This window comes from Crotalus tigris, unplaced genomic scaffold (genome assembly GCF_016545835.1).
Source record: "Crotalus tigris isolate CLP2741 ecotype Arizona unplaced genomic scaffold, ASM1654583v1 scf7180000018786.1720131, whole genome shotgun sequence".
NCBI classification, from domain to species: Eukaryota; Metazoa; Chordata; class Lepidosauria; order Squamata; family Viperidae; genus Crotalus; species Crotalus tigris.
Window position 1 is genome coordinate 424,404 of NW_024097201.1, and position 25,466 is coordinate 449,869.

At 38.8% G+C, this 25,466-nt stretch overlaps 1 protein-coding gene across 50 annotated transcripts in view; it reads left to right on the forward strand.

Annotated features, from left to right (window-relative positions):
• Nucleotides 1-25,466, forward strand: part of PTPRD (protein tyrosine phosphatase receptor type D) — a 478,865-nt gene that overhangs the window by 176,247 nt on the left and 277,152 nt on the right. For all 50 annotated transcript variants that reach the window (XM_039356096.1, XM_039356097.1, XM_039356101.1 and 47 more), the window contains exon 2: nt 13,197-13,362. In XM_039356096.1, coding sequence (XP_039212030.1) covers nt 13,278-13,362 — 85 coding nt within the window. In that variant the 5' untranslated portion in view covers nt 13,197-13,277. The remainder of the gene's footprint in view (nt 1-13,196; nt 13,363-25,466) is intronic.

The following is a 25,466-nucleotide window of genomic DNA, read 5'->3' on the forward strand; positions in this document are numbered from 1 at the left end:
TTGTCAATAAGGGTGGGTTTCCAAATGGCTGGTAGGCGGGAGGTATCATCTCGCTTGTTCATGCTGTGTGGGCGTTTTTCTATCTCGATGGCTTCTCTGATTAGTCTGTTATTAAAATGTTCACTTTTGGCAATGGTTCTGGTATTTTTAAAGTCAATTTCATGTCCTGTGGCTTTAAGGTGTTGGACCAGGAAGATGTTGGTTCCTCTTTTTTGACTGAGTTCTTATGTTCTTCAATGCGTGCACTTATTCTTCTGTTGGTTTGTCCGATGTATGTGGTGGGACAAGTGGTGCATGGGATTTCGTATACTCCTTGATTTTCTAATTCAATTTTATTTTTGGGGTTTCTAAGGATGGTGGATATTTTTCTGTTTGTGCAGAATGCTGTTTTGATGTTGTGTTTATGGAGGATCTTACTGATTCTGTTTGTGGTGCCTTTTATGTATGGGAGGAGGGCTTTGCCGTTTTCTTGTTCTTTGTCTTGGATTTTAGTGGGGGTTTCTTTTTGGATTAGGTTTGTAATCTTATTTCTATGGAATCCATTGGATGTTAGTACATTGGTGAGAGTGTGTAGTTCGGGTTTTAGGTGTTGTTCGTCAGCTAAGCGTTTTGTTCTGGAGATGCGTGTCTTGGCTACAGAGTTGATCTGTGCTGGGTGGTGGTGTGAGAGAGCGTGCAGATAGCGGTTTGTGTGTGTTTTCTTCTGGTAGATGGTGTGTCCTAGGGAGCCATTGGATTTCTTGTAGACTAAGACATCCAGGAAGGGACGTTGGTTGTTAGCTTCTCTTTCCATGGTGAACTGTATTTGGGCTGTAGGCTGTTGAGGGTGTGAGGAAGGGTCCAGTTTTTCCTTTCCATGTGGCCAGATTATGAAGGTGTCGCTACGTATCTGAGCCAGAGTTGGGTTGTGAATCGATTTTTCTAGAGCTTGGGTTTCAAAGTGTTCCAGTAGAGGTTGCAATAACAGGGGAGAGGGTGACCATATGGTGGTCTGGGGGGGGGGGGGAGTGGGAGGGGCGTGCTCCTGTCTGTTTGTTGTATTTTTGTCATTATAGATGAAGTATGTGTTGGATAGGCAGTGGTTGGTCAGATAAGATGTGTTTGGGGGGTTATATTTGTTTTGGATAGCTGTCAAGGCTTCTTTGAAGGCAACTTGGGTGAAGATGGATATGACATCAAAAGACACAAAGTAGGTCGACTGGGCTGTTAAGTTTTGTTTCTTTATGATATCTATAAAGTGAATGAGTTTTTTACTACAAAATAATATTCCACATTTAATGGCTTGAGTGTGAGGTGATGGAGTCTGCATAGGGCTGTAGTTGTTTGGCGAGAAATTTGGCTAGGTTTTGTAGAGGTGAGCCTATGGAGCTGACTATAGGTCTGAGTGGGATTCCTTCCTTGTGTATCTTGGGGAGACCATAGAGTTTGGGGCATCTGGATGATTTCTCTCTAGGAATGATTCTTTGCTGGATTTCTTCGCTAATGGGAGAGGCTTTTATTTTGGATCTGGTGGTTTTTTCCAGGTAGGTGGTGGGATCTGTATTTAGGGGTTTGTATGTGGAGTCTTGGAGTAGGTTGGTTAATTTGGTTTGGTAGTCAGATGTGTTCATAACCACCGTGGCGTTGCCCTTGTCTGCTGGTAGGATTATTACGCTGGTGTCTTCTTTCAGGTTACGTAGTGCTGTCTGTTCCTCTTTGGGTAAGTTGTTTTTGGGTGGCTTGCTGGTGCAGAGGATGTTGGTGATTTCGAGTCTGATTCTGTTAGCATCGTCGGGGTTGATTTTGGTCAGGCTGGTTTCAACTCCACATATAATGGTTTCAGTGGGGATGTGTTTGGGAGTGACTGCAAAGTTGAATCCTTTGGAAAGGACATTGGTTTCGGCTTTGGTGAGGATCCTATCTGAGATGTTATGCACTGTTTGTTTCATGTGTGGCTGTGAGGGAGGAGGGGGTTGTTTCTGGCGTTCTTGTAGTCTTCGGAGTTTGTTGGTGGGTGTATCTGTCTTGAGGGTGGTCTGTGTTTCGGCTCTCCAGACGGCGAGTTGTTTGGATTTGTCCCAAAGTGCGGGGTGGATCTTGTTGCTGAGTTTGAGGTGGAGTGTGAGGAGATCTTTGTTAATTCGGTCTAGGAGGAATCTTTTTGTGTGAAGTTAATTTCTGATTAGGGCCAATTCTGTTATTTTCAGGATCCGTTTGGTGGCTGCAGAGTTGGAGTGGAATCAGTGGAAACATGTGGGGATTTAGATTTTGATCTCTGGCAAGTGCGTAGGCATGTGAGGTCCGCATAAAATGGAAGCTCTTTGGACTTCAAGTTTTCATAGGTCCCTGGTCAGATGTTGATTTCCTCCCCGTAGAGGGTCAATATTTGTTTTCTGAGGTTTTCGCGGGGGGTTTGTATGTAGTCTTTGGTTGTTCGGGTTTTCTCCCGCGTAAAATTGGAAGTGTCGTGGCGACGTTTCGACGAAGTCCCATTCGTCATCTTCAGGCTGGTGTTTTCAGCTTCGTGCGTCGAGCAGCAATGTGTGGTCTTAGCTGTTTCTTCCTTTTAACTGCCAGTGGGGGTATGAACTGATTGGGTGGGAGCTTGGCTGTGTTCTGATTGGGTGGAGGTGTGTTCTGATTGGTTAGGGCGTGGCTGTGCTCTGATTGGCTGGGGGGTTGGCTGTGCTCTGATTGGCTGGGGGGGTTGGCTGTGCTCTGATTGGCTGGGGGAGTGTTCTGTTTGGTTGTGCTCAGGTTAGTCTGAGTTGCAGAGGGGTTTAAGATTTGGGCTGCCTTGCTATTTTTTGGCTTCGCGTTTGTGGTCATGCCTCATTTTCATGGAGGGTGTCAGTTTGCTTCATGTATGGATTGGAGGGCTTTAAAGTGGCTAATGATGCAGCTCTGGTCTGGCTTCTAGTTTGTGGTCGTGCCTCATCGGTGTGGGCTTTGGGGTTTGCGTTTTGCGTGGGATGTGTGGTGGTGACATCCTGTGTGATTTTTGTGAGTGTGGGTCTGGTATCATTTTTTGTATTAGGGAGTCGTTTGTCAATAAGGGCGGGTTTCCAAATGGCTGGTAGGCGGGAGGTATCATCTCGCTTGTTCATGCTGTGTGGGAGTTTTTCTATCTCGATGGCTTCTCTTATTATTCTGTTATTAAAATGTTCACTTTTGGCAATGGTTCTGGTATTTTTAAAGTCAATTTCATGTCCTGTGGCTTTAAGGGTTGGACCAGGGAAGATGTTGGTTCCTCTTTTTTGACTGAGTTCTTATGTTCTTCAATGCGTGCACTTATTCTTCTGTTGGTTTGTCCGATGTATGTGGTGGGACAAGTGCGGCAGGGATTCGTTTATACTCCTTGATTTTCTAATTCAATTTTAGCTTTGGGGTTTCTAAGGATGGTGGATATTTTTCTGTTTGTGCAGAATGCTGTTTTGATGTTGTGTTTATGAAGGATCTTACTGATTCTGTCTGTGGTGCCTTTTATGTATGGGAGGAGGGCTTTGCCGTTTCTTGTTCTTTGTCTTGGATTTTGGTGGGGGTTTCTTTTTGGATTAGGTTTGTAATCTTATTTCTATGGAATCCATTGGATGTTAGTACATTGGTGAGAGGGTGTAGTTCGGGTTTTAGGTGTTGTTCGTCAGCTAAGCGTTTTGTTCTGGAGATGAGTGTCTTGGCTACAGAGTTGATCTGTGCTGGGTGGTGGTGTGAGAGAGCGTGCAGATAGCGGTTTGTGTGTGTTTTCTTCTGGTAGATGGTGTGTCTAGTGAGCATCCACTGAAACCATTATATGTGGAGTTGAAACCAGCCTGACCAAAATCAACCCCGACGATGCTAACAGACTCAGACTCGAAATCACCAACATCCTCTGTACCAGCAAGCCACCCAAAAGCAACTTACCCAAAGAGGAACAGACAGCACTACGTAACCTGAAAGAAGACACCAGCATAATAATCCTACCAGCAGACAAGGGCAACGCCACGGTGGTTATGAACACATCTGACTACCAAACCAAATTAACCAACCTACTCCAAGACTGCACATACAAACCCCTAAATACAGATCCCACACCTACCTGGAAAAAACCACCAGATCCAAAATAAAAGCCTCTCCCATTAGCGAAGAGATCCAGCAAAGAATCATTCCCAGAGAGAAATCATCCAGATGCCCCAAACTCTATGGTCTCCCCAAGATACACAAGGAAGGAATCCCACTCAGCCCTATAGTCAGCTCCATAGGCTCACCTCTACAAAACCTAGCCAAATTTCTCGCCAAACAACTACAGCCCTATGCAGAATCCATCACCTCACACGTAAAAAACTCATTCCACTTTATAGAGATCATAAAGAAACAAAACTTACAGCCCAGCGACCTACTTGTGAGCTTTGATGTCATATCCCTCTTCACCCAAGTGCCTATCAAAGAAGCCTTGACAGCTATCCAAAACAAAGATAACCCCCCCAAACACATCTTAGATCTGACCAACCACTGCCTATCCAACACATACTTCATCTATAATGGACAAAAATACAAACAAACAGAAGGAGCACCCATGGGATCACCCCTCTCACCTGTCATTGCCAACCTCTACATGGAACACTTTGAAACCCAAGCTCTAGAAAAAATCGGATCACAAACCCAAACTCTGGCTCAGATACGTAGACGACACCTTCATAATCTGGCCACATGGGAAAGAAAAACTGGACAACTTCCTCACACACCTCAACAGCCTACACCCCAAAATACAGTTCACCATGGAAACAGAAGCTAACAACCAACTTCCCTTCCTGGATCTCTTAGTCTACAAGAAATCCAATGGCTCCCTAGGACACACCATCTACAGAAGAAAACACACACAAACCTCTATCTGCACGCTCTCTCACACCACCACCCAGCACAGATCAACTCTGTAGCCAAGACACTCATCTCCAGAACAAAATGCTTAGCTGACGAACAACACCTAAAAATCAAACTACACACTCTCACCAATGTACTAACATCCAATGGATTCCAAAGAAATAAGATTACAAACCTAATCAAAAAGAAACCCCACTAAAATCCAAGACGAAAAGAACAAGAAAACGGCAAAAGCCCTCCTCCCATACATAAAAGGCACACAGACAGAATAGTAAGAATCCTCCATAAACACAACATCAAAACAGCATCGGCACAAAACAGAAAAATACCACCATCCTTAGAAAACCCCAAAGATAAAATTGAATTAGAAAATCAGGAGTATACGAAATCCCAGCACCACATTGTCCAACCACATACATCGGACAAACCAACAGAAGAATAAGTGCACGCATTGAAGAACATAAAGAACTCAGTCAAAAAAGCGGAACAAACATCTTCTGGTCCAAACACCTTAAAGCCACAGGACATGAAATTGACTTTTAAAAATACCAGAACCATTGCCAAAACGTGAACATTTATAAACAGAATACATCAAGAGAAGCCATCGAGATAGAAAAACGCCCCCACACAGCATGAACAAGCGAGATGATACCTCCCGCCTACCGCATTTGGAAACCCGCCCTTATTGACAAACGAATCCCTAATACAAAAAATGATACCAGACCCACACTCACAAAAACCACACAGGATGTCACCACCACACATCCACGCAAAAAGCAAACCCAAAGCCACACCGATGATGAGGCACGACCACAAACCAGAAGCCAGACCAGAGCTGCATCATTAGCCACTTTAAAGCCCCCCAATCCATACATGAAGCAAACTGACACCCTCCATGAAAATGAGGCACGACCACAAATAGCAAGGCAGCCCAAATCTTAAACCCCTCTGCAACTCAGACTAACCTGAGCACAACCAAACAGAACACTCCCCCAGCCAATCAGAGCACAGCCAACCCCCCCAGCCAATCAGAGCACAGCCAACCCCCCAGCCAATCAGAGCACAGCCACGCCCCTAACCAATCAGAATACACCTCCACCCAATCAGAACACAGCCAAGCTCCCACCCAATCAGTTCATACCCCCACTGGCAGTTAAAAAGAAGAAACAGCTAAGACCACACATTGCTCCTCAAAGCACGAAGCTGAAAGCACCAGCCTGAAGATGACGAATGGGACTTCGTCGAAACGTCGCCAAGACACTTCCAATTTTACGTGGGAGAAAACCCGAACAACCAAAGACCTACATACAAATACCCGCGAAAACCTCAGAAAACAAATATTGAACCTCTACGGGGAGGAAATCCACCATCTGACCAGGACCTCTGAAAAACTTGAAGTCCAAAGAGCTTCCATTTTATGCGACCTCGCATTCCTACGCAACTGCCGAGATCAAAATCTAATCCCCACATGTTTCCAACTGAAATTTCACTCCAACTCTGCAGCCACCAAACGGATCCTGAAAAGAACAGAATTGGCCCTAATCAGAAATGAACTTCACACAAAAAGATTCCTCTTAGACCGAATTAACAAAGATCTCCTCACACTCCACCTCAAACTCAGCAACAAGATCCACCCCGCACTTTGGGACAAATCCCAACAACTCGCCGTCTGGAGAGCCGAAACACAGACCACCCTCAAGACAGATACACACACCAACAAACTCCGAAGACTACAAGAACGCCAGAAGACACAACCCCTCCTCCCTCACAGCCACACATGAAACAAACAGTGCATAACATCTCAGATAGGATCCTCACCAAAGCCGAAACCAATGTCCTTTCCAAAGGATTCAACTTTGCAGTCGCTCCCAAACACATCCCCACTGAAACCATTATATGTGGAGTTGAAACCAGCTGACCAAAATCAACCCCGACGACGCTAACAGAATCAGACTCGAAATCACCAACATCCTCTGCACCAGCAAGCCACCCAAAAGCAACTTACCCAAAGAGGAACAGACAGCACTACGTAACCTGAAAGAAGACACCAGCATAATAATCCTACCAGCAGACAAGGGCAACGCCACGGTGGTTATGAACACATCTGACTACCAAACCAAATTAACCAACCTACTCCAAGACTCCACATACAAACCCCTAAATACAGATCCCACCACCTACCTGGAAAAAAACCAGATCCAAAATAAAAGCCTCCCCCATTAGCGAAGAGATCCAGCAAAGAATCATTCCCAGAGAGAAATCATCCAGATGCCCCAAACTCTATGGTCTCCCCAAGATACACAAGGAAGGAACCCCACTCAGACCTATAGTCAGCTCCATAGGCTCACCTCTACAAAACCTAGCCAAATTTCTCGCCAAACAACTACAGCCCTATGCAGAATCCATCACCTCACACGTAAAAAAACTCATTCCAGTTTATAGAGATCATAAAGAAACAAAACTTACAGCCCAGCGACCTACTAGTGAGCTTCGATGTCATATCCCTCTTCACCCAAGTGCCTATCAAAGAAGCCTTGACAGCTATCCAAAACAAATATAACCCCCCCAAACACATCTTAGATCTGACCAACCACTGCCTATCCAACACATACTTCATCTATAATGGACAAAAATACAAACAAACAGAAGGAGCACCCATGGGATCACCCCTCTCACCTGTCATTGCCAACCTCTACATGGAACACTTTGAAACCCAAGCTCTAGAAAAATCGGATCACAAACCCAAACTCTGGCTCAGATACGTAGACGACACCTTCATAATCTGGCCACATGGGAAAGAAAAACTGGACAACTTCCTCACACACCTCAACAGCCTACACCCCAAAATACAGTTCACCATGGAAACAGAAGCTAACAACCAACTTCCCTTCCTGGATGTCTACAAGAAATCCAATGGCTCCCTAGGACACACCATCTACCAGAAGAAAACACACACAAACCGCTATCTGCACGCTCTCTCACACCACCACCCAGCACAGATCAACTCTGTAGCCAAGACACTCATCTCCAGAACAAAACGCTTAGCTGACGAACAACACCTAAAACCCGAACTACACACTCTCACCAATGTACTAACATCCAATGGATTCCAAAGAAATAAGATTACAAACCTAATCCAAAAAGAAACCCCCACTAAAATCCAAGACAAGAACAAGAAAACGGCAAAGCCCTCCTCCCATACATAAAAGGCACCACAGACAGAATCAGTAAGATCCTCCATAAACACAACATCAAAACAGCATTCTGCACAAACAGAAAAATATCCACCATCCTTAGAAACCCCAAAGATAAAATTGAATTAGAAAATCAAGGAGTATACGAAATCCCATGCACCACTTGTCCCACCACATACATCGGACAAACCAACAGAAGAATAAGTGCACGCATTGAAGAACATAAGAACTCAGTCAAAAAAGAGGAACCAACATCTTCCCTGGTCCAACACCTTAAAGCCACAGGACATGAAATTGACTTTAAAAATACCAGAACCATTGCCAAAAGTGAACATTTTAATAACAGAATAATCAGAGAAGCCATCGAGATAGAAAAACGCCCACACAGCATGAACAAGCGAGATGATACCTCCCGCCTACCAGCCATTTGGAAACCCGCCCTTATTGACAAACGACTCCCTAATACAAAAAATGATACCAGACCCACACTCACAAAAACCACACAGGATGTCACCACCACACATCCACGCAAAAAGCAAACCCAAAGCCACACCGATGATGAGGCACGACCACAAACCAGAAGCCAGACCAGAGCTGCATCATTAGCCACTTCAAAACCCTCCAATCCATACACGAAGCAAACTGACACCCTCCATGAAAATGAGGCACGACCACAAACGCGAAGCCAAAAAATAGCAAGGCAGCCCAAAATCTTAAACCCCTCTGCAACTCAGACTAACCTGAGCACAACCAAACAGAACACTCCCCCAGCCAATCAGAGCACAACCAACCCCCCAGCCAATCAGAGCACAGCCAACCCCCCAGCCAATCAGAGCACAGCCACGCCCCTAACCAATCAGAACACACCTCCACCCAATCAGAACACAGCCAAGCTCCCACCCAATCAGTTCATACCCCCACTGGCAGTTAAAAGGAAGAAACAGCTAAGACCACACATTGCTGCTCGAAGCACGAAGCTGAAAACACCAGCCTGAAGATGACGAATGGGACTTCGTCGAAACGTCGCCAAGACACTTCCAATTTTACGCGGGAGAAAACCCGAACAACCAAAGACCTACATACAAACACCCGCGAAAACCTCAGAAAACATATATATATATATATATATATATATATATATATATATATATATATATATATATATATATATATATATATATATATATATATAATGTAGGGCTTTGGTTATTCGGGTTTTCTCCCGCGTCAAATTGGAAGTGTCTAGGCGACGTTTCGACAAAGTCTCATTCGTCATCTTCAGGCTGGTGTCTTCGGCTTCGTGCTTCTAGGAGCAATGTGTGGTCTTAGCTGTTTCTTCCTTTTAACTGCTAGTGGGGGTATGAACTGATTGGGTGGGAGCTTGGCTGTGTTCTGATTGGGTGGAGGTGTGTTCTGATTGGTTAGGGGCTTGGCTGTGCTCTGATTGGCTGGGGGGTTGGCTGTGTTCTGATTGGCTGGGGGGTTGGCTGTGCTCTGATTGGCTGAGGGAGTGTTCTGTTTGAGTGGGGGCTTTGTTGTGCTCAGGTTAGTCTGAGTTGCAGGGGGGTTTAAGATGGTGGGCTGCCTTGCTATTTTTTGGCTTCGCATTCATGGTCGTGCCTCATCTTCATGGAGGGTATCAGTTTGCTTCATGTATGGATTGGAGAAAACCACACAGGATGTCACCACTACATATCCATGCAAAAAACAAACCCAAAGCCACACCGATGATGAGGCATGACCACAAACCAGAAGCCAGACCACAGCTGCATCATTAGCCACTTTAAACCCCTCCAATCCATACATGAAGCAAACTGACACCCTCCATGAAGATGAGGCACTTTTTTGACTGAGTATTTTTAAAGTCAACTTCCTCACACACCTCAACAGCCTACACCCCAAAATACAGTTCACCATGGAAACAGAAACTAACAACCAACTTCCCTTCCTGGATGTCTTAGTCTACAAGAAATCCAATTGCTCCCTAGGACACACCATCTACCAGAAGAAAACACACACAAACCGCTATCTGCACGCTCTCTCACACCACCACCCAGCACAGATCAACTCTGTAGCCAAGACACTCATCTCCAGAACAAAACGCTTAGCTGACGAACAACACCTAAAGCCCGAACTACACACTCTCACCAATGTACTAACATCCAATGGATTCCATAGAAATAAGATTACAAACCTAATCCAAAAAGAAACCCCCACTAAAAGAACAAAGAACAAGAAAACGGCAAAGCCATCCTCCCATACATAAAAGGCATCACAGACAGAATCAGTAAGATCCTCCATAAAACACAACATCAAAACAGCATTCTGCACAAACAGAAAAATATCCACCATCCTTAGAAACCCCAAAGATAAAATTGAATTAGAAAATCAAGGAGTATACGAAATCCCATGCACCACTTGTCCCACCACATACATCGGACAAACCAACAGAAGAATAAGTGCACGCATTGAAGAACATAAGAACTCAATCAAAAGAGGAACCAACATCTTCCCTGGTCCAACACCTTAAAGCTACAGGACCTGAAATTGACTTTAAAAATACCAGAACCATTGCCAAAAGTGAACATTTTAATAACAGAATAATCAGAGAAGCCATCGAGATAGAAAAACGCCCACACAGCATGAACAAGAGAGATGATACCTCCCGCCTACCAGCCATTTGGAAACCCGCCCTCATTGAAAAACGACTCCCTAACACAAAAAATGATACCAGACCCACACTCACAAAAACCACACAGGAGGTCACCACCAAACATCCACGCAAAAAACAAACCCAAAACCACACTGACTATGAGGCACGACCACAAACCAGAAGCCAGACCACAGCTGCATCATTAGCCACTTTAAACCCCCCCAATCCATACATGAAGCAAACTGACACCCTCCATGAAGAGGAAGCACAACCACGAACGCGAAGCCAAGGAATGGCAGGGCAGCCCAAAATCTTGAATCCCTCTGCAACTCAGACTAACCTGAGCACAACCAAACAGAACACTCCCCCAGCCAATCAGAGCACAGCCAACCCCCCAGCCAATCAGAGCACAGCCAACCCCCCAGCCAATCAGAGCACAGCCACGCCCCTAACCAATCAGAACACACCTCCACCCAATCAGAACACAGCCAAGCCCCCACCCAATCAGTTCATACCCCCACTGGCAGTTAAAAGGAAGAAACAGCTAAGACCACACATTGCTGCTCGAGGCACGAAGCTGAAAGCACCAGCCTGAAGATGACGAATGGGACTTCGTCGAAACGTCGCCAAGACACTTCCAATTTTACGTGGGAGAAAACCGGAACAACCAAAGACCTACATACAAATACCCGCGAAAACCTCAGAAAACATATATATATATATATATACACACACACACACACATATGTACATATACATATACACATACACACACACACACACACGCACAAACATATATACATATACATATATATATATATATACATATACATATATATATATATATATATATATATATATACACACACACACACACACACACACACACAACCCTTTCAATTGCCACCAATGAGCAAAATGTTTTTTCCACTGCTACCTTAGAATAATAATGTGAGTTTGATGCACCTCACAGTTTTCTTCTTCCTTACTTTCCTGAACCATTTTTTTGCTCATTAATGCCTATGTAATATTCTATAAAGGCCTAGTTGAAAACTGTTCTGCTAATATTAAGATACAAGAGGGGTTTTTTTTTAATGCAAAAGACCATAAGAATCTCGAAATAGTTTAAATCCTTTGCCATCACTTCGTCAGATGAATGCATGCAAAAATACTTTTCTATTTTATGTGATAACAGTGGAGTCATTGCTGCAACATTTGGTTCTTCTGTGCTTTCACAGAGACAAATTGAATCCGACAGGAATAATGTCTCATGGACTTTGCTGTCAGTTGAAAGGCTGGCACAAAGTGGGTAGCAGAGAAAACAGAAAGCTGGTACTTTTAGGACATTGCTTATGCCTCTTAAATTCACTTTTTGATAGTAACAATCAAATCAGCAATATACTTTGAACAAGTTTTATGGTAGATGTTTGTAACATCTGCTTCTCTTGTTCCTTCCTAAAATAGATTTTTCAAAATATTTTTCTGTACTATAAAACAGTTTTTTTATGCTTATGAATATGCATAGGTGTGTTGTTATCATTATTATTGTTTATTCCTTTTATACTTTTTGGCATGCCGTGAATACATTTTTGTGTTATTATAATCTTTTTTCCCGTTTATATTGTGCTCATTTCAAAGCTTCCAAGCAGTGTCTCTTACTAGTTTTAGAAGCTATAATTGTGGAATAATTAGTGCAAGAATTCTGCTTTGAGATAGAGCTAAAATTTTGACCAAGGGAGTATACATTTCCATGTTTATTACTAATATAGTTAAAGGAGAGCAGAATTTATTTCTTCTTAATAGCAGGTGTTCACTCTGTCTTATTCATTAGTTCATATATGAGATATAAACTGACCCAGAATATGTGATATTTATTTATAATTTAATTATGAATTACATAATTTACATATACTACTAAACCAGAGACAAAACAAAAGGTTTGCTTTAGTATATAGAAGAATTATAAGATGCTACAGTCAGAGACATAGTTGTTAAATTAATATACAAATACTAATGTCGTACTGTTGCAAATGGCACTTTAGGAGCAGAAGCAGATTTTCTCTTTCATTATCACCCTCTGATACATTGTTTTTTACCAGACTTTGTTCTGGAAGTTGATTCCTTCTAGATGTTACTTTGAAGGATTGATATGCTTTATTCAGAAATAACTCAGTCTCAAGTTGCTAAGAAAAGAAAGTATTTTGTAGCTCATAGGAATCATTTATCCCAGTATAGTTTATAGGATGCCTTGGAAAGTGATTATTTTTGTTTTGGCCTTTTTATAAATGCTGTTAAAATGAATAGTTTTTAAATGATTTTGCAAGGCTAATCTTGATCTCCAGAGTCTTCACTTTACCTTTATTGTTAAAATTATGTTTTGGGGGTGTATTTGGAGAGGGAAAAGCAAAGCATTCTGAACGTTTGTCTTTCTCTCTCTCTCTCTCTCTCTCTCTCTGTCTCTCTCTTTCTTTCTCTCTCTCTCTCTTTTTTGTTTTATTTCTTGCTCCTTTCAGGCTTTGAAAGTTCTTCATCTGGAATTTCAGGTTGGAGATTCTCACAGTGGCTTCTAAGCCAGTGACCAAAGCTGTCAAAGCATGCTGGTGCCAAGCTGTCAGATGATGCACATAGCCAGGCCAATAGTAGTGCTCCTGTGCTTCCTACTTTGTGCAGATGCTGAAAGTAAGACTTATTTCTCTCTTTTTTTGTACCCCTATTGAATAAACCCAGAACAAAACACCAAAGTCCTAGGCTGGTCATAATGAACAGTTTTGTTATATTTTATTTATAATTTTATACAGCATTAAAGAAAGTATATAACCAGATATTAAAAAAATTGGAAGGATAAAAAATAATTCACGTGTAAGTAAACATTTTCAAATATCAACAATGTTATAGTTTTCTATGAACTTGTAAATAATTGAATACATTATATTGCACTATTAAGCTCTAAGCTAAGAATAAATATCAAAGTCCATGTTCAATACAGTATAAATTACTGAGTAAAACTGTAAACAATTAAAAATTCCATCCATAATACTAAGAATCTATTTTCATACCTCGTAAAATTGAAATGTTGCTTCTGCCTATATACCGTATATAAAATACAAAATCCTGTTTTGGATATGCAATACATTTGTGAATTAAGTTATAGCCTATAAATGCTTTCCAGTTTGAGTTGAATCCTGTGTAGTATTTCTTATGAGCAAAGATTCTAGACATCAAAACATCCTCAGACAACTTGGTTAGCCATTCTTCCAGACAGAAGATCAAATGACATTTCCAGTAAAAAAGTATTTTAATCCTTGCAGCAGTTACAATACATAACATTAATTAAATTTACTTGTGAAGGAACAGTTTCTTGGCATATTCAGAAGGTTTCTGATAAAGCTCTTTGGAGTCCATCTTGAGGCACTGTAGGATTCTCCTTGTCTCTCAGCCAGGGTTTGGAAGGGTTATCTACAGACTTCCTTATTTATTTTATTTGCTGTTATGCACTTGGGAATGCCCACTATTCTTTATTTGTGGGAATAAAGGGAGTCAAGTGTAGCAAAATTGTGTAGTCAGAATAAAACCTTACCGTACTTACCAGAGAACAAACATCACTTAGTTTTATTAGGCATTTTTCAATTCCTTGGATATTTTCTTTTTGAGTTTTGGAAAACAAGCAGTGTAATGTTGAGGCCAATTAAAATTCCAGGTCCTTTGTGTCTGTCACAGCAGCTGTTCCAGTGTATTATTTCTAACAGCTGTTGTGAAATATACTATTTGAACAAATCAAGCAGAACTGACAAATCTGAGGCGGGGTTGTGGAGTGTGAAGACTTCTATGTAATGTAGCACTAAGTTACATTAGTTCTAAGTCTAGGACTACTATAGAGTTTTGGGCAATTAGCTTGCCAATTAATTAGAAGATGAGATCTCATTTTTAATGAAAAATTCATTAGATTTGCCTTGCTTTTTCAATGAAAAATGGAAATATGTAAGGTAGGGTAGGAAGCTGCTTGACAGAGTTTGTTGACACACTGGGAGACAGGTTTGCTTATGTTAACAACAGGGCCACTTGATCAAGCAGTATTTTCCTGTATCTTTCTTGAAGTGGCTACTATATTAATACATGCTCTTTTTACTAGGACTTTATCATATTAAGTGGGAGCTTGTGAATCATTTAAATTCTCTATAGTAAAATAATATTTTGTGAATAAAATTATTAACATAAATCTAACATCCTGATTGTAATTTTTCTCAAGAACTTTGATTTTGGAATAACTCCAAATATAAGATCTCATGGAAATCACTTAAAACTGAAGATTCAGTTTTTTTACAAGTATATTAGTGATCAGTACACATTAAAGATGGTGTTCACTGTTCAGAATAGATTATTGTTGACCTGATATCTCTAAAAAATTAGGAACTATAGTGTGCTATTACTTCATTAAATTAATTTTAATGAATGAATCTGTGGAGACTTAAATTACGGCCACTCTGCTAAGATTGTCATTTTTACTTATTGCTACTAATTCCCTGTAAGTCAGTTATTATAACGTAGTTTGAAGCTAGCTTTTAAAGTATCCCTTCAAATAACAAAATCTATGTGATAGACTGTAATTTAATTTTGTATTTAACTATATAGTATTATGTATAAACAAAAAGGTGTTTGAAATAACTTTGTTTTTTGGGGGGAAGCTCTTTCCCTAGTATAACAATGGGAAAGTGAATTAAATTTCTAAAAGAACAAACTCTGAAATTGTACATGTGTATGGATCAGTGACAGTAAAAAAGTTGGGTCTGTTCCAGATAGTTAATGACCAGCTGGAATGCTTATGCGTAAGGTGAAACCAAAGACATTTTTAACACTTCTACCAGTATATAATTATCTCTGATATAGCACATTTATACAATTATACATTTTAAAAGTGGAGACAAAAAGGTAAAATTTATTCTTAAAGGACTATTTTTAAAACTTTTTACTTTTCAAATTGTAAATGAGAATGCCATGGACTCATTGGATAAAACTTTGTAAAAATGAGAGTGAATTAATCCTGCTTCTTTTAAGGAGATTTAAATTTTGCTTATCAAATTAGGTAGATTTTTTTTCCTTTCCTTTTTATCAGAACTTTGAATATAGAGAATATTTTGAGTTGAGAACCACAATCAGACTTAAACAGGAAATGTTATAATGAAGTACTTTAGGACTTTTATTTTCTTTGCAAGTTATTTTCAAAGTTTTGTTACATTTTACTAAAACAATAATAACAACAACAAATGGCTATTACCTATTGTGAGTTCTAACTGGCTTTTTTATTTTGGTAACATATTTTTAGGAGAATTATAGACTAGTTGATAAAACTAGCCAATTTAAGACTATTAGGTAGTTCTGGGTTGATAGTTTTTCATTAAATATTTCTAAAAAATATTTTTTATTTGCGTCGTTGGTGGTCATAGGAACAAAAAACAACTAGATCAGGCCAAATAACATCTTAGTCCAGATTTTTATTTGTCACAGAGGCCAAGTAGATATGGGTGGTGTGATTACACATCCTCTTACACCTAGTATTTAGAGCCAAACTGGCCTCTGCGTGGCGATAATATTAGGACTTCAATATTGACAGGTCTAGTATGAATTTTTCTAATCCTGTTTTATTGGTTATAATCCTTTCTGAGGTAATTAATTATTATATTAATTCATATAAATAAATGGCCTGTATAAAGGAGTATTTTCCCCTTCTATTTTACATAGCCTGCCTTCCTTGAAAGACTCCAAAATCTGGTTTGTTTGTTTGTTTGTTTGTTTTGAGAAAGGAAAAGAAGTTCTTCTTTGCTTTCTTCATATTTTCCTGACTTCATATATATGAGTCTTGTCGTTCCTCAGTTATCTTGTTTCTAAATTAAAGAGTCCCAAACGCATTAGCCTTTTCTTGTAGCATCCAAGCCCACAAAATCCTCTGGTTAGTCCTATTGTGTAATTGTTTCAGCTCTATTATATCTGTCTATAACTATTTACCTCATTGTGTTATGGACTACTATAGTTTCCTGGTGGTTTTCAAAGGCAGACCCCTGTAAAGCATATTGTACTATAATAGGCAACTAGGACATGATTGAACATATTTACAGTCTCTCATCCAGAAATGGTTGTGAATGGAACACAAGATAGATTTGTGCAAAAATCTTCCTGTCCTTAATATACGGTCTTCCGGCAAGAGTTGAGGGACCAAGAGGTGCCTAAGTCACCAATATTATCTAGGGAAGTGTGGTCCTGTGTAGAACCAAAAATGGAAAGTCCCCAGAACCAGAGGCCCCAAAACTGAATGGCCATTTGATCTTATGAGGATTGAGTCAAAGTTTATGTTTCCTCATCCAGAACTTCACCCAAGTCACCCAAGTCACCCACTCCACAGCATGGAATTAGCCACTATGTCACCTCATCCAGATACTCCATAGCCTTCAGACACTGGGAAAAAATCCACCTGCTGTAGGGTGGCGATGTTTGGGTGTCATCAGCCTTTTGATGGTACCTGATCCCATAATCAATATATGATGTCAGTGATTTCATATAGATGTTAAATAAGATCAGAGAGAAAATAGTTCCCTGGAGAACCATACAATACAAAGGCCCTGGCCTAGATTTCACCTTTTCTACTATCATTGACTGAAATTGTCATAAACGAAAGAGAGGAACCAATGTAACACCATAACCACCTTCTCTTAAATCTCAGACTAATTCAGAAAGTTACCATGAACATAGTATAAAAACTCATAGCTGAAGAGATAGGACAGATATACTACCTACATCCTGGTCCCACCTGAAGTAATCAGAAAAGATGATCAATGCTGTCTCAATGCTGTATCCCAGTATGAAACACATCCAGATAATCTGGTTCATCAAGGTTCCTCTGTAGTTGCAAGCAAAATACCTTCTAAATAACCTTCCCCAAGAAGAAAGGTTGGAGATAAGACAAAATAGACTATTATTGTTGGACCCCATGAAGGATTTTTTTTTTTGAAAAGGGGACTTTTTAAGGGTTGGAATTACCATATTCTACTTCAAGGAAGTATTTGCCATCACTTATATCCAATTGTAGGTTATCTCCTGGGAGACCATAATCAACCAGGAGGGAAACAGATTTTTATTCCACAAGATGAATTAATTTAATACACATACAATATTGTATGTCTACTTCCTTCACACTAACAAGTTTCTACTCATCCCAGATAACTATACCAGACCATGCCCCAGTCATCACCAAGCGATGACTCTGCACAGCCAGAGTCTTCACTCTGAGTGAAATTCAGTGTTTTATCCAACAGATGTCTAGAGTAGTTTTCATATATTGTAGATGCTCCTCAAGTTCTTTCTCCTATAGTAATGAGTTACTATAAACAAGACCACTGGACAACTATTGGAAAACAAGAGGAGATGAATAATTACATTTTATTGTTCTTATTGCCATGATGCAGAAGATCCTTAAAGAAAGGATCTTACCCTTTCATGTTCAGTTGGATTGAGTCCTTATTTTTCTCTAGCAGTGCTCTAGGCATCTTCTTTGCTTTTCATCTTCCAGAGCTCTTCAGAGAAAAAGATAAGATAACCTTTATTGTCATTTTTTTTTACCTGTGAGCACAATGGCACACATCAAAAAATGAAATTTAGTTACCCACTCTCAAAGTGAAATACATACATGACACACACCTAAACATACTATATACAACATATGTATAGACCCACACCCCTACATATACATAACAAATAAATATTAAATACTGTCCATCTTGAATATATAATGGAAGGAGGAAGCTTGAGAGCTCTCAAGATTAATGCTGTATGGAATGAAACTATGGCTGAATCTGGATGTTCTGCTAAAGATACCACGAAGCCTCCTCCCAGAAGGTAACAAGGAAAACAGATCGTGAAGAGGATGTGTAGTGTCCCAGATAATCTTACAGACCCTGCTCAAGCAGCGCTTCTGTGCTATGTCCTGGATGGGAGGGAGGGAACTGCCAATGATCTTTTCAGCCACTCACTCTCCATTCTCTGATTCGCCTTCCTGTCTGAAGCAGTGATGCTTCCAAATCAGACTGTGATGCCATATGACAGGATGCTCTCAATCGTCCCCCTGTAGAAAGTGGTAAGGATAGAAGAAGGAAGATGTGCCTTTCTTATGCGACAGAGAAAATGCAGGTGCTGCTGTGCCCACTTCACCAGTGTCTCACTGTTGAGTGATCAAGCCAGCCTACTGGTTTAGCTGCACATCCAGGAATTTGATGCTGGTAGCCATCTACACAGGTGAATCATTACTGCACAGAGAAGTGTGGCTGTGCTTGTCTTTTCTGAAATTGACAGATCTCTTTGGTTTTACCGGTATTTAAAACTAAGCTGTTTTCCTTACACCAGTTCACCAACCCCTCAACCTCCTTGCAGTAAGCATCCACATTGTCATCATGAATAAGGCCCACTACTGTTGTATCATCTGCAAACTTCACAATATGATTGGTGGCAAACCCTAGCACAACAGTCATGGGTCAATACGCTGCATAGACATAATTTGACCCAAGGACATGGATTCCTCCTCATTTCACGCAATATCAAAAAATAATATTTTTCTTACAGAAAAGCCAGTAACTACACAAGAAAAATACAAATATCTATATATTATACCTGTCCTTCTGGTAGAAGCATCACAGAAAATATGGCTGGGAGGAAGAGACACAGAAATGGGGAAAGTGAAAGAGGCACCTGTATTGGATAGGAAAGGAAAAAGAAAAGTCAAATCTGAATGCAGATCAGAGAAGGAGATGATGAAACCTCAGAAATGGGAAGGAAATGACCTTGTTTAAGAGTTACAAGAAGAATTCAGTCAAGATTAGATTACCCAAAAACAGCCAATTGTCAGTCTAATATAGAAAATTTTCTATCACTGATAACAATTTATTTCCATTTCCATCTATTCATGTAGTAACTTAGCAAATATAAGATGATACCATTCCTTCTCTTAATTCTTAAGTATTTTTTTTAAAAAGTTGAGTAAATATGAATTTAAATTCCTTAAAATTGAACTTTAAAAAGTTGTAAGTAAGAGTTAGATTTTAAAAGTTTATTTTAAGATATTTAAATAAAAGTTGCAGCAGTTAGAACTATCTCAATTAATCAAATAATCAACAGCCACCAAAAATATCATAGAAGCAAAAGAGTAAATAGAATATTAGCAGATTGTATCTGTTTGATGAGTGGCTTTTAAAATTTAGTAAGGAGGATAACAGATATGTAGAGAATTCCATAATGAGGAACCAGTCACAACTCTTTGACACATAGTTGACTGCTCAGTTATCAGCCAGGCAGCAGTAATCTTGTGTGGTACTCATTATCTTGTTTTGTTGAAATATTATCGGTGAAAAAGCAAGACTTCTAACAAGATTTTATTGCTTTTCAAATCAATAAAACCTGTTTAGAAGTCTTGATTTTTCACAGAAAGTGTGTGTGTGTGTGCGTGTCTTTCTCTCTCTCTGTGTGTATGCGTGTGTGTGTGTGTGTGTGTAGAGGGAAGAGTTCAGTGAATTCAAGCTATTCGCTTTGTTCACTTTTCTGTATCAGCAAGCAAATAATAAAGTCTTTCTCATATTGACAATTTTTTCAGTAACTTACTGAAGAGTAAAAATCTGGTATGTACATGACCAGCACAAAATCAGATTACGTTTCCCTCTTTTAACTTGTTGTCATATCTCATATTTCCATCCAAATTCTGCCACATATCTTTCAAGTTCCACTAAACAAGCTAGTAATAATAAAAGGCAGCTTTACCTGCAAAAATACCTCTAAGATCCTCGAACACGAACATGGCCTATGCCATGTCCTTAGAAAGGACTTGAAAGGAGGCTAAAATCCTAAATCCTGTTTGAATATATGGCTGAATCCTATGAATTATAAAAGGGGGAAAGTAATGGCAAGTTTTAAAACCTCAAGCTTTTATACAAAGACTAAAGTAGTTGCACAGCCACCCCATAAATCATATATGTATTTTAGCATTCTTCTAGTTGTAACATCTAAACATTATGCTTTTCAACATTTTCACTTCCTTTTCAACATTTTTTCCTCGAGTACTAGCATTTGTAGTCCTTTTGACATCTTAATGTCAACTCTGCAACCAGCCTGGCTGAAGCTATCTTGCTTGTTTTCGGTTGCCATAAGAATGGGAGGAGGGATGGGGAGTTTTATGATAATCTAAACTATTCTCTGTCCAGTGGGAACCAAGGTCATTTCTGTTCATTAGACTGGGGGCTGAGCCTTATGTTAGAATGCCAAAGTATTCTGTTGGGAAACTTAGTTGATTGCATAGTTTCTGGGGTGGGAAGTTTAACTTTGTAATAATTTAACTTTTTGGAGGGAACTTTAGTCTTGGTTTCACTTTTGACTGTGCCTACTATACTTTGTAACCGATAAACATGTTCTTAGAGGAAAACTCAGGCCTCAGAGTTCTGTTGTAGTTGGTCTCACCTGTCAGAACCATGACACTTAGTAGTGTTCCTTAAAATCTCTGAAATTCTCCTCCTAAAGTTTTCTTATTTCAGTTTATTTTAAATAATATCATTCTTTTCCCCAAATATTTAATTCCATTTACTATGCTAGAGATCTATTTAGCCCTTTGCACTCACTTCCAACATTTTTCCATCAAAGCCATTTTCATTTTTATGTCTTTTATTGTTAATTGTTCCTTGCTTTTTATTATTCTTTAAATATATCTTTGTTTTTGTCTTTTATACATTATAAAATATCTTTTTATTACCATTTTTTCTGCAGCTGTTTTCATGTATATCTTAAACTACATCTGTTTGTATTTTCAGCCTCTTTCTTTGTATCGTTTCATAAACCATCCACGTTCATAACTTCTGGTTTATATAATTCCATGTGTTTTGTGGCGCGCTGCAGCAAAAAATATTAAAAAGTAAATCATTTGCATTATGTACACTTCTATAATCATTACTGGGTTTTGTGTTTGCTTATTAACTGAACAGCCATCTAATCTAACACTACCCAACTGCCATATCAACATATTCCTTAAATTATCTTTATAGTCTAATGAAGCCTTCCAAAGTGTTAGGTAGTAAAATAATGTATTAATAGTTTAAACCTATTCTTAGAAGAGAATAAAGCATGCCCAAATATACTATGAATGTGCTTCCATGAATCCTTTCCACATTATATTGTCTTCTGAGTAACTCATTTGATTTGACAAGGCTACTACAACTTGCGGATGTATCTGAATATTTTCTAAAAGAAATATGTATGTATAATATTGCCCATGCCTCTTCATACCTTTCCCCCCAAATTAATATGGAAGTTGTCCCTAATGCTTCTCATGCAAATATAATTCAGCTGGGCAGTGCAGCTTTTACTCCAGTGATTCAAGCCTCTAACCCTTTCTTTCCTTAGTACTGCCAAAATATTTGTTTTCACTTTTACATTGCAAACTGTAACTTGCTGTTCTTCTTTTCTGGTGGGAGGAAGCCACTAGGGAGCTAAATTTAATCTTCTCAGAAAAGCATCAATAAAGATGAAATTTATGTAGTGTTCTGGAAAAATAACTTGTTCGATTTTTTTTTCTTTTAAAGCATAGAAGTTTGGATTTATGATTTCTCTTCCTGAAATTATCTCATCATCAGGGATCTAATTTTCAAATAGCATGCTAATTACTGTAGAAAAAAAACCTGACAAAAACTAACATGATTTGTTCAATTGTCTTAGTACATCAATCATTGAGAACATATTTTTTTTCAGGACGGCATAGTATATAAATACAGAATACAGCTAGGTCTGATCAGAGATGGGCATAAAGCCTTCTGAGTCAAAATTAACACCTTATGCACATGAACATTTTCATTTATAACCGCACATTTTTTAAAAAGCCATGATAATTTTGTCTATTTCTATTCTCCAACTTTCTCCTGCAGTTTCTTTTTCATCAAATAACAGTTTATGTATACACTTTTTGACACTCAGTGACTAGACCAACAGTCACTGTTGATCACAGACTATTAAAAATACTGGCATGCATTCTGGGAAGAGCTGAAGAGAACGGCTGAACTCTGGAAAACTATTTCATGAAATTTGAGTCTCCATCAGATTATACATCCAGTTCATATGAGAGAGTTTTCCATGCCTATCTTTAATGCTTCTCTCCTAATACAGAATGTAGAAGCCAAACAACTGGAGCAGGTAGTCTTTGACATATGACTACAATTGAGCGCAAAATGTGAAACATTTGTTAAGTGAGTTTTGTCTCATGACTTTTCTTGCTACAGTGTTAAGTGAATCACTGTAGTTAAGTTGTTAAGTGAATATGGCTTCCCCATTGACTTTGCTTGTCAAGGTTACAAAACTGATCCCATGACACTGGGACACTGCATTTTTGAGTGCCTAAATTCTTTTTGCTGAGTTCAAACCAGGGAATGTGAGAATATTAGTATACAGTTGAAAACACAATCCTGTGTTACTAATTTGTCGAACTGTTCAAAATTACAAATCAGCTCCTGGATGTGATTTCTTTGGTGGCTTTTTTGTTTGTATTTCTCAGGTTCATATATAACAGTTCATTTTTAAAATGTTCTTGTGGTATCTATAGATAGGATAATAGTACAATATTTGGTACAGCAATTATGGAAAATAAAGCTTTTGGAATATATAACTTGCAAAGAAGCTTGTCTCATAATGAATTTGAATAGACATGATTCCCCGTGGTTATATTAATATATGCATCACATCCATTATTCTCAGTCCAATTTACTTATTGCTTTGGGGAAAAAAACTGCTTTAGAATTCTTCAGTTCAGCTATTGATGCTTGTTACTTTTCAAAACATTTATAAATTATAATCTCTTGTTTAATTTTTTACATTAAGTAATATGATTCGATAGCTATTTACAGGACCTGGCATTGCCCAGTTTTGTGCCCAATGTTTAGTATTAGAATTTTGGAACATAATTTTAGTGCTACTCTGACAACTGACAAGTTTAATGAATTTAGTATTGATGGCAAAGTGAAGATGATGAAGAGATATAGAGAGTTTAAATAAAGATGGACAGTATGGCTAGAAAAATAAACAGAGATTAATCCTAGGGATGAAAGCAGTAACAAACTTAAAGAAGATCATGAAAGATAAGGACATTTCAATGACAATAGAGATCAGAACAGTACAGCTGTAGGCTTTCCAGTGGCAATATAAGTCTATGAAAGCTGAACACTGAGAAATTGAGAGAAGGAAAAAAAGACGTCTTTGAATTTATGGTTGTGAAAATTGTTAATAAAAGTGCTTTGAGTTGCAAGAAAAAACAACCAACAGACCGGGACCAAATCAAGTCTGAATGCAAAAGTTCTTACATGGTTACTAGCAAACAGCCTGAGACATTACCAGAACATGGAACTAATGCCTTCTGCCCAAAAGAGGGTGACTGCCAGTTTATTGATCAGATAGGAACTAAAAAGAGGGAGAAGATCTTGAACCTTAGATTTCACTATAAGTAGACTTTGCTTTTGGTGCAGACATTTTTCCATGCGTTTATTAGGAGCAGGGTTCAACTCCACATTGCTACCAGTGTTATCATGTAGCTATTACACATTGATTTGTAGCTGTTGGATTCATTTATTTTATGATATTCACTAAAAAGGTTGCAAAGGCAGAAGAATTTATTGAGGAAGATTCAGTTTAGGCAGCAAGTGGAAAAATATCAAATGGAGACTTCTATGAAGAGTCAACAAGGGGTGGTTCTCAAACACTAGAGACAATTCTCAAAATATTTTTTAAAACAAAGATGCTTCCTTATGTGAACTGGATGAGGTCGAGAATTCAAATGAAAAAGTATAGGAGGCGTGAATTGTACCAGACTGGAAATGGCAAAATTAAGTGAAAATTTGTAAAATTTGGTAAGAATGGCAGAATTTCACAGCTGACATATAGAATGAAAGTGCATTGCTGGTTCCTGACTCAGTTATTTGAATGTAGATTAGCTAATTAGATTTTGAGGTGCATACACACACACACACACACAAACATATATAACATAAACATATAAAATGTGTGTGTGTGTGTGATTGTGCATGTGTTCATAAGTAAATGCAGTTTTTAATTCAGAATTCTGGAAAGCAGCTTTAACTCATATTTAAAGAGATAGTAGAGCTCTTAATTTGCTGAAGAAGGAACATCTCCCCAACCATTAGGTGATTATAGAGCACCAAGGAACGTCAACTCTTCATTGATGGCAACAGAAATCTTAAATATTTAAAACTCAGATCAGCCATTGCAAGACTTGGAAGGACAATATTGTTGATAATGTTATTTGAAATTAGTGAAATCTTGAGAAGGAAATGTAACTTTATTTATGAACCTTATTATCAACTAATTATTTCCCTTCCTGGGATGGATAGAACTTCAACTACACACGTCACTGGCCAATTGATAAGCCTGTGATAAAACTGAGATCTCAGTGAATCTCTTCAGGCAGCATTCTTGATATCACTAGTTTTTTTAGGAATGTGAGAAAGTAACTTAATATTTCATGTATTTATGTATTTTTATAATTAAAACATTAGACATTTTGAAATATACAAAGCACTTAGATGAAAGTGTTTAAAATGACATTTCACTTACATTGAAATGTATTAAACTAGCAATATTATAGGGTGTCATATCAACTTTATTTTCATTTGTCAGGTTAAATATATTAATTGTATTATAATTTAACTTCATTTGTCAAATTAAAACTACTGAAATATTAAAATTGAATAATTGTTGCTTAGATT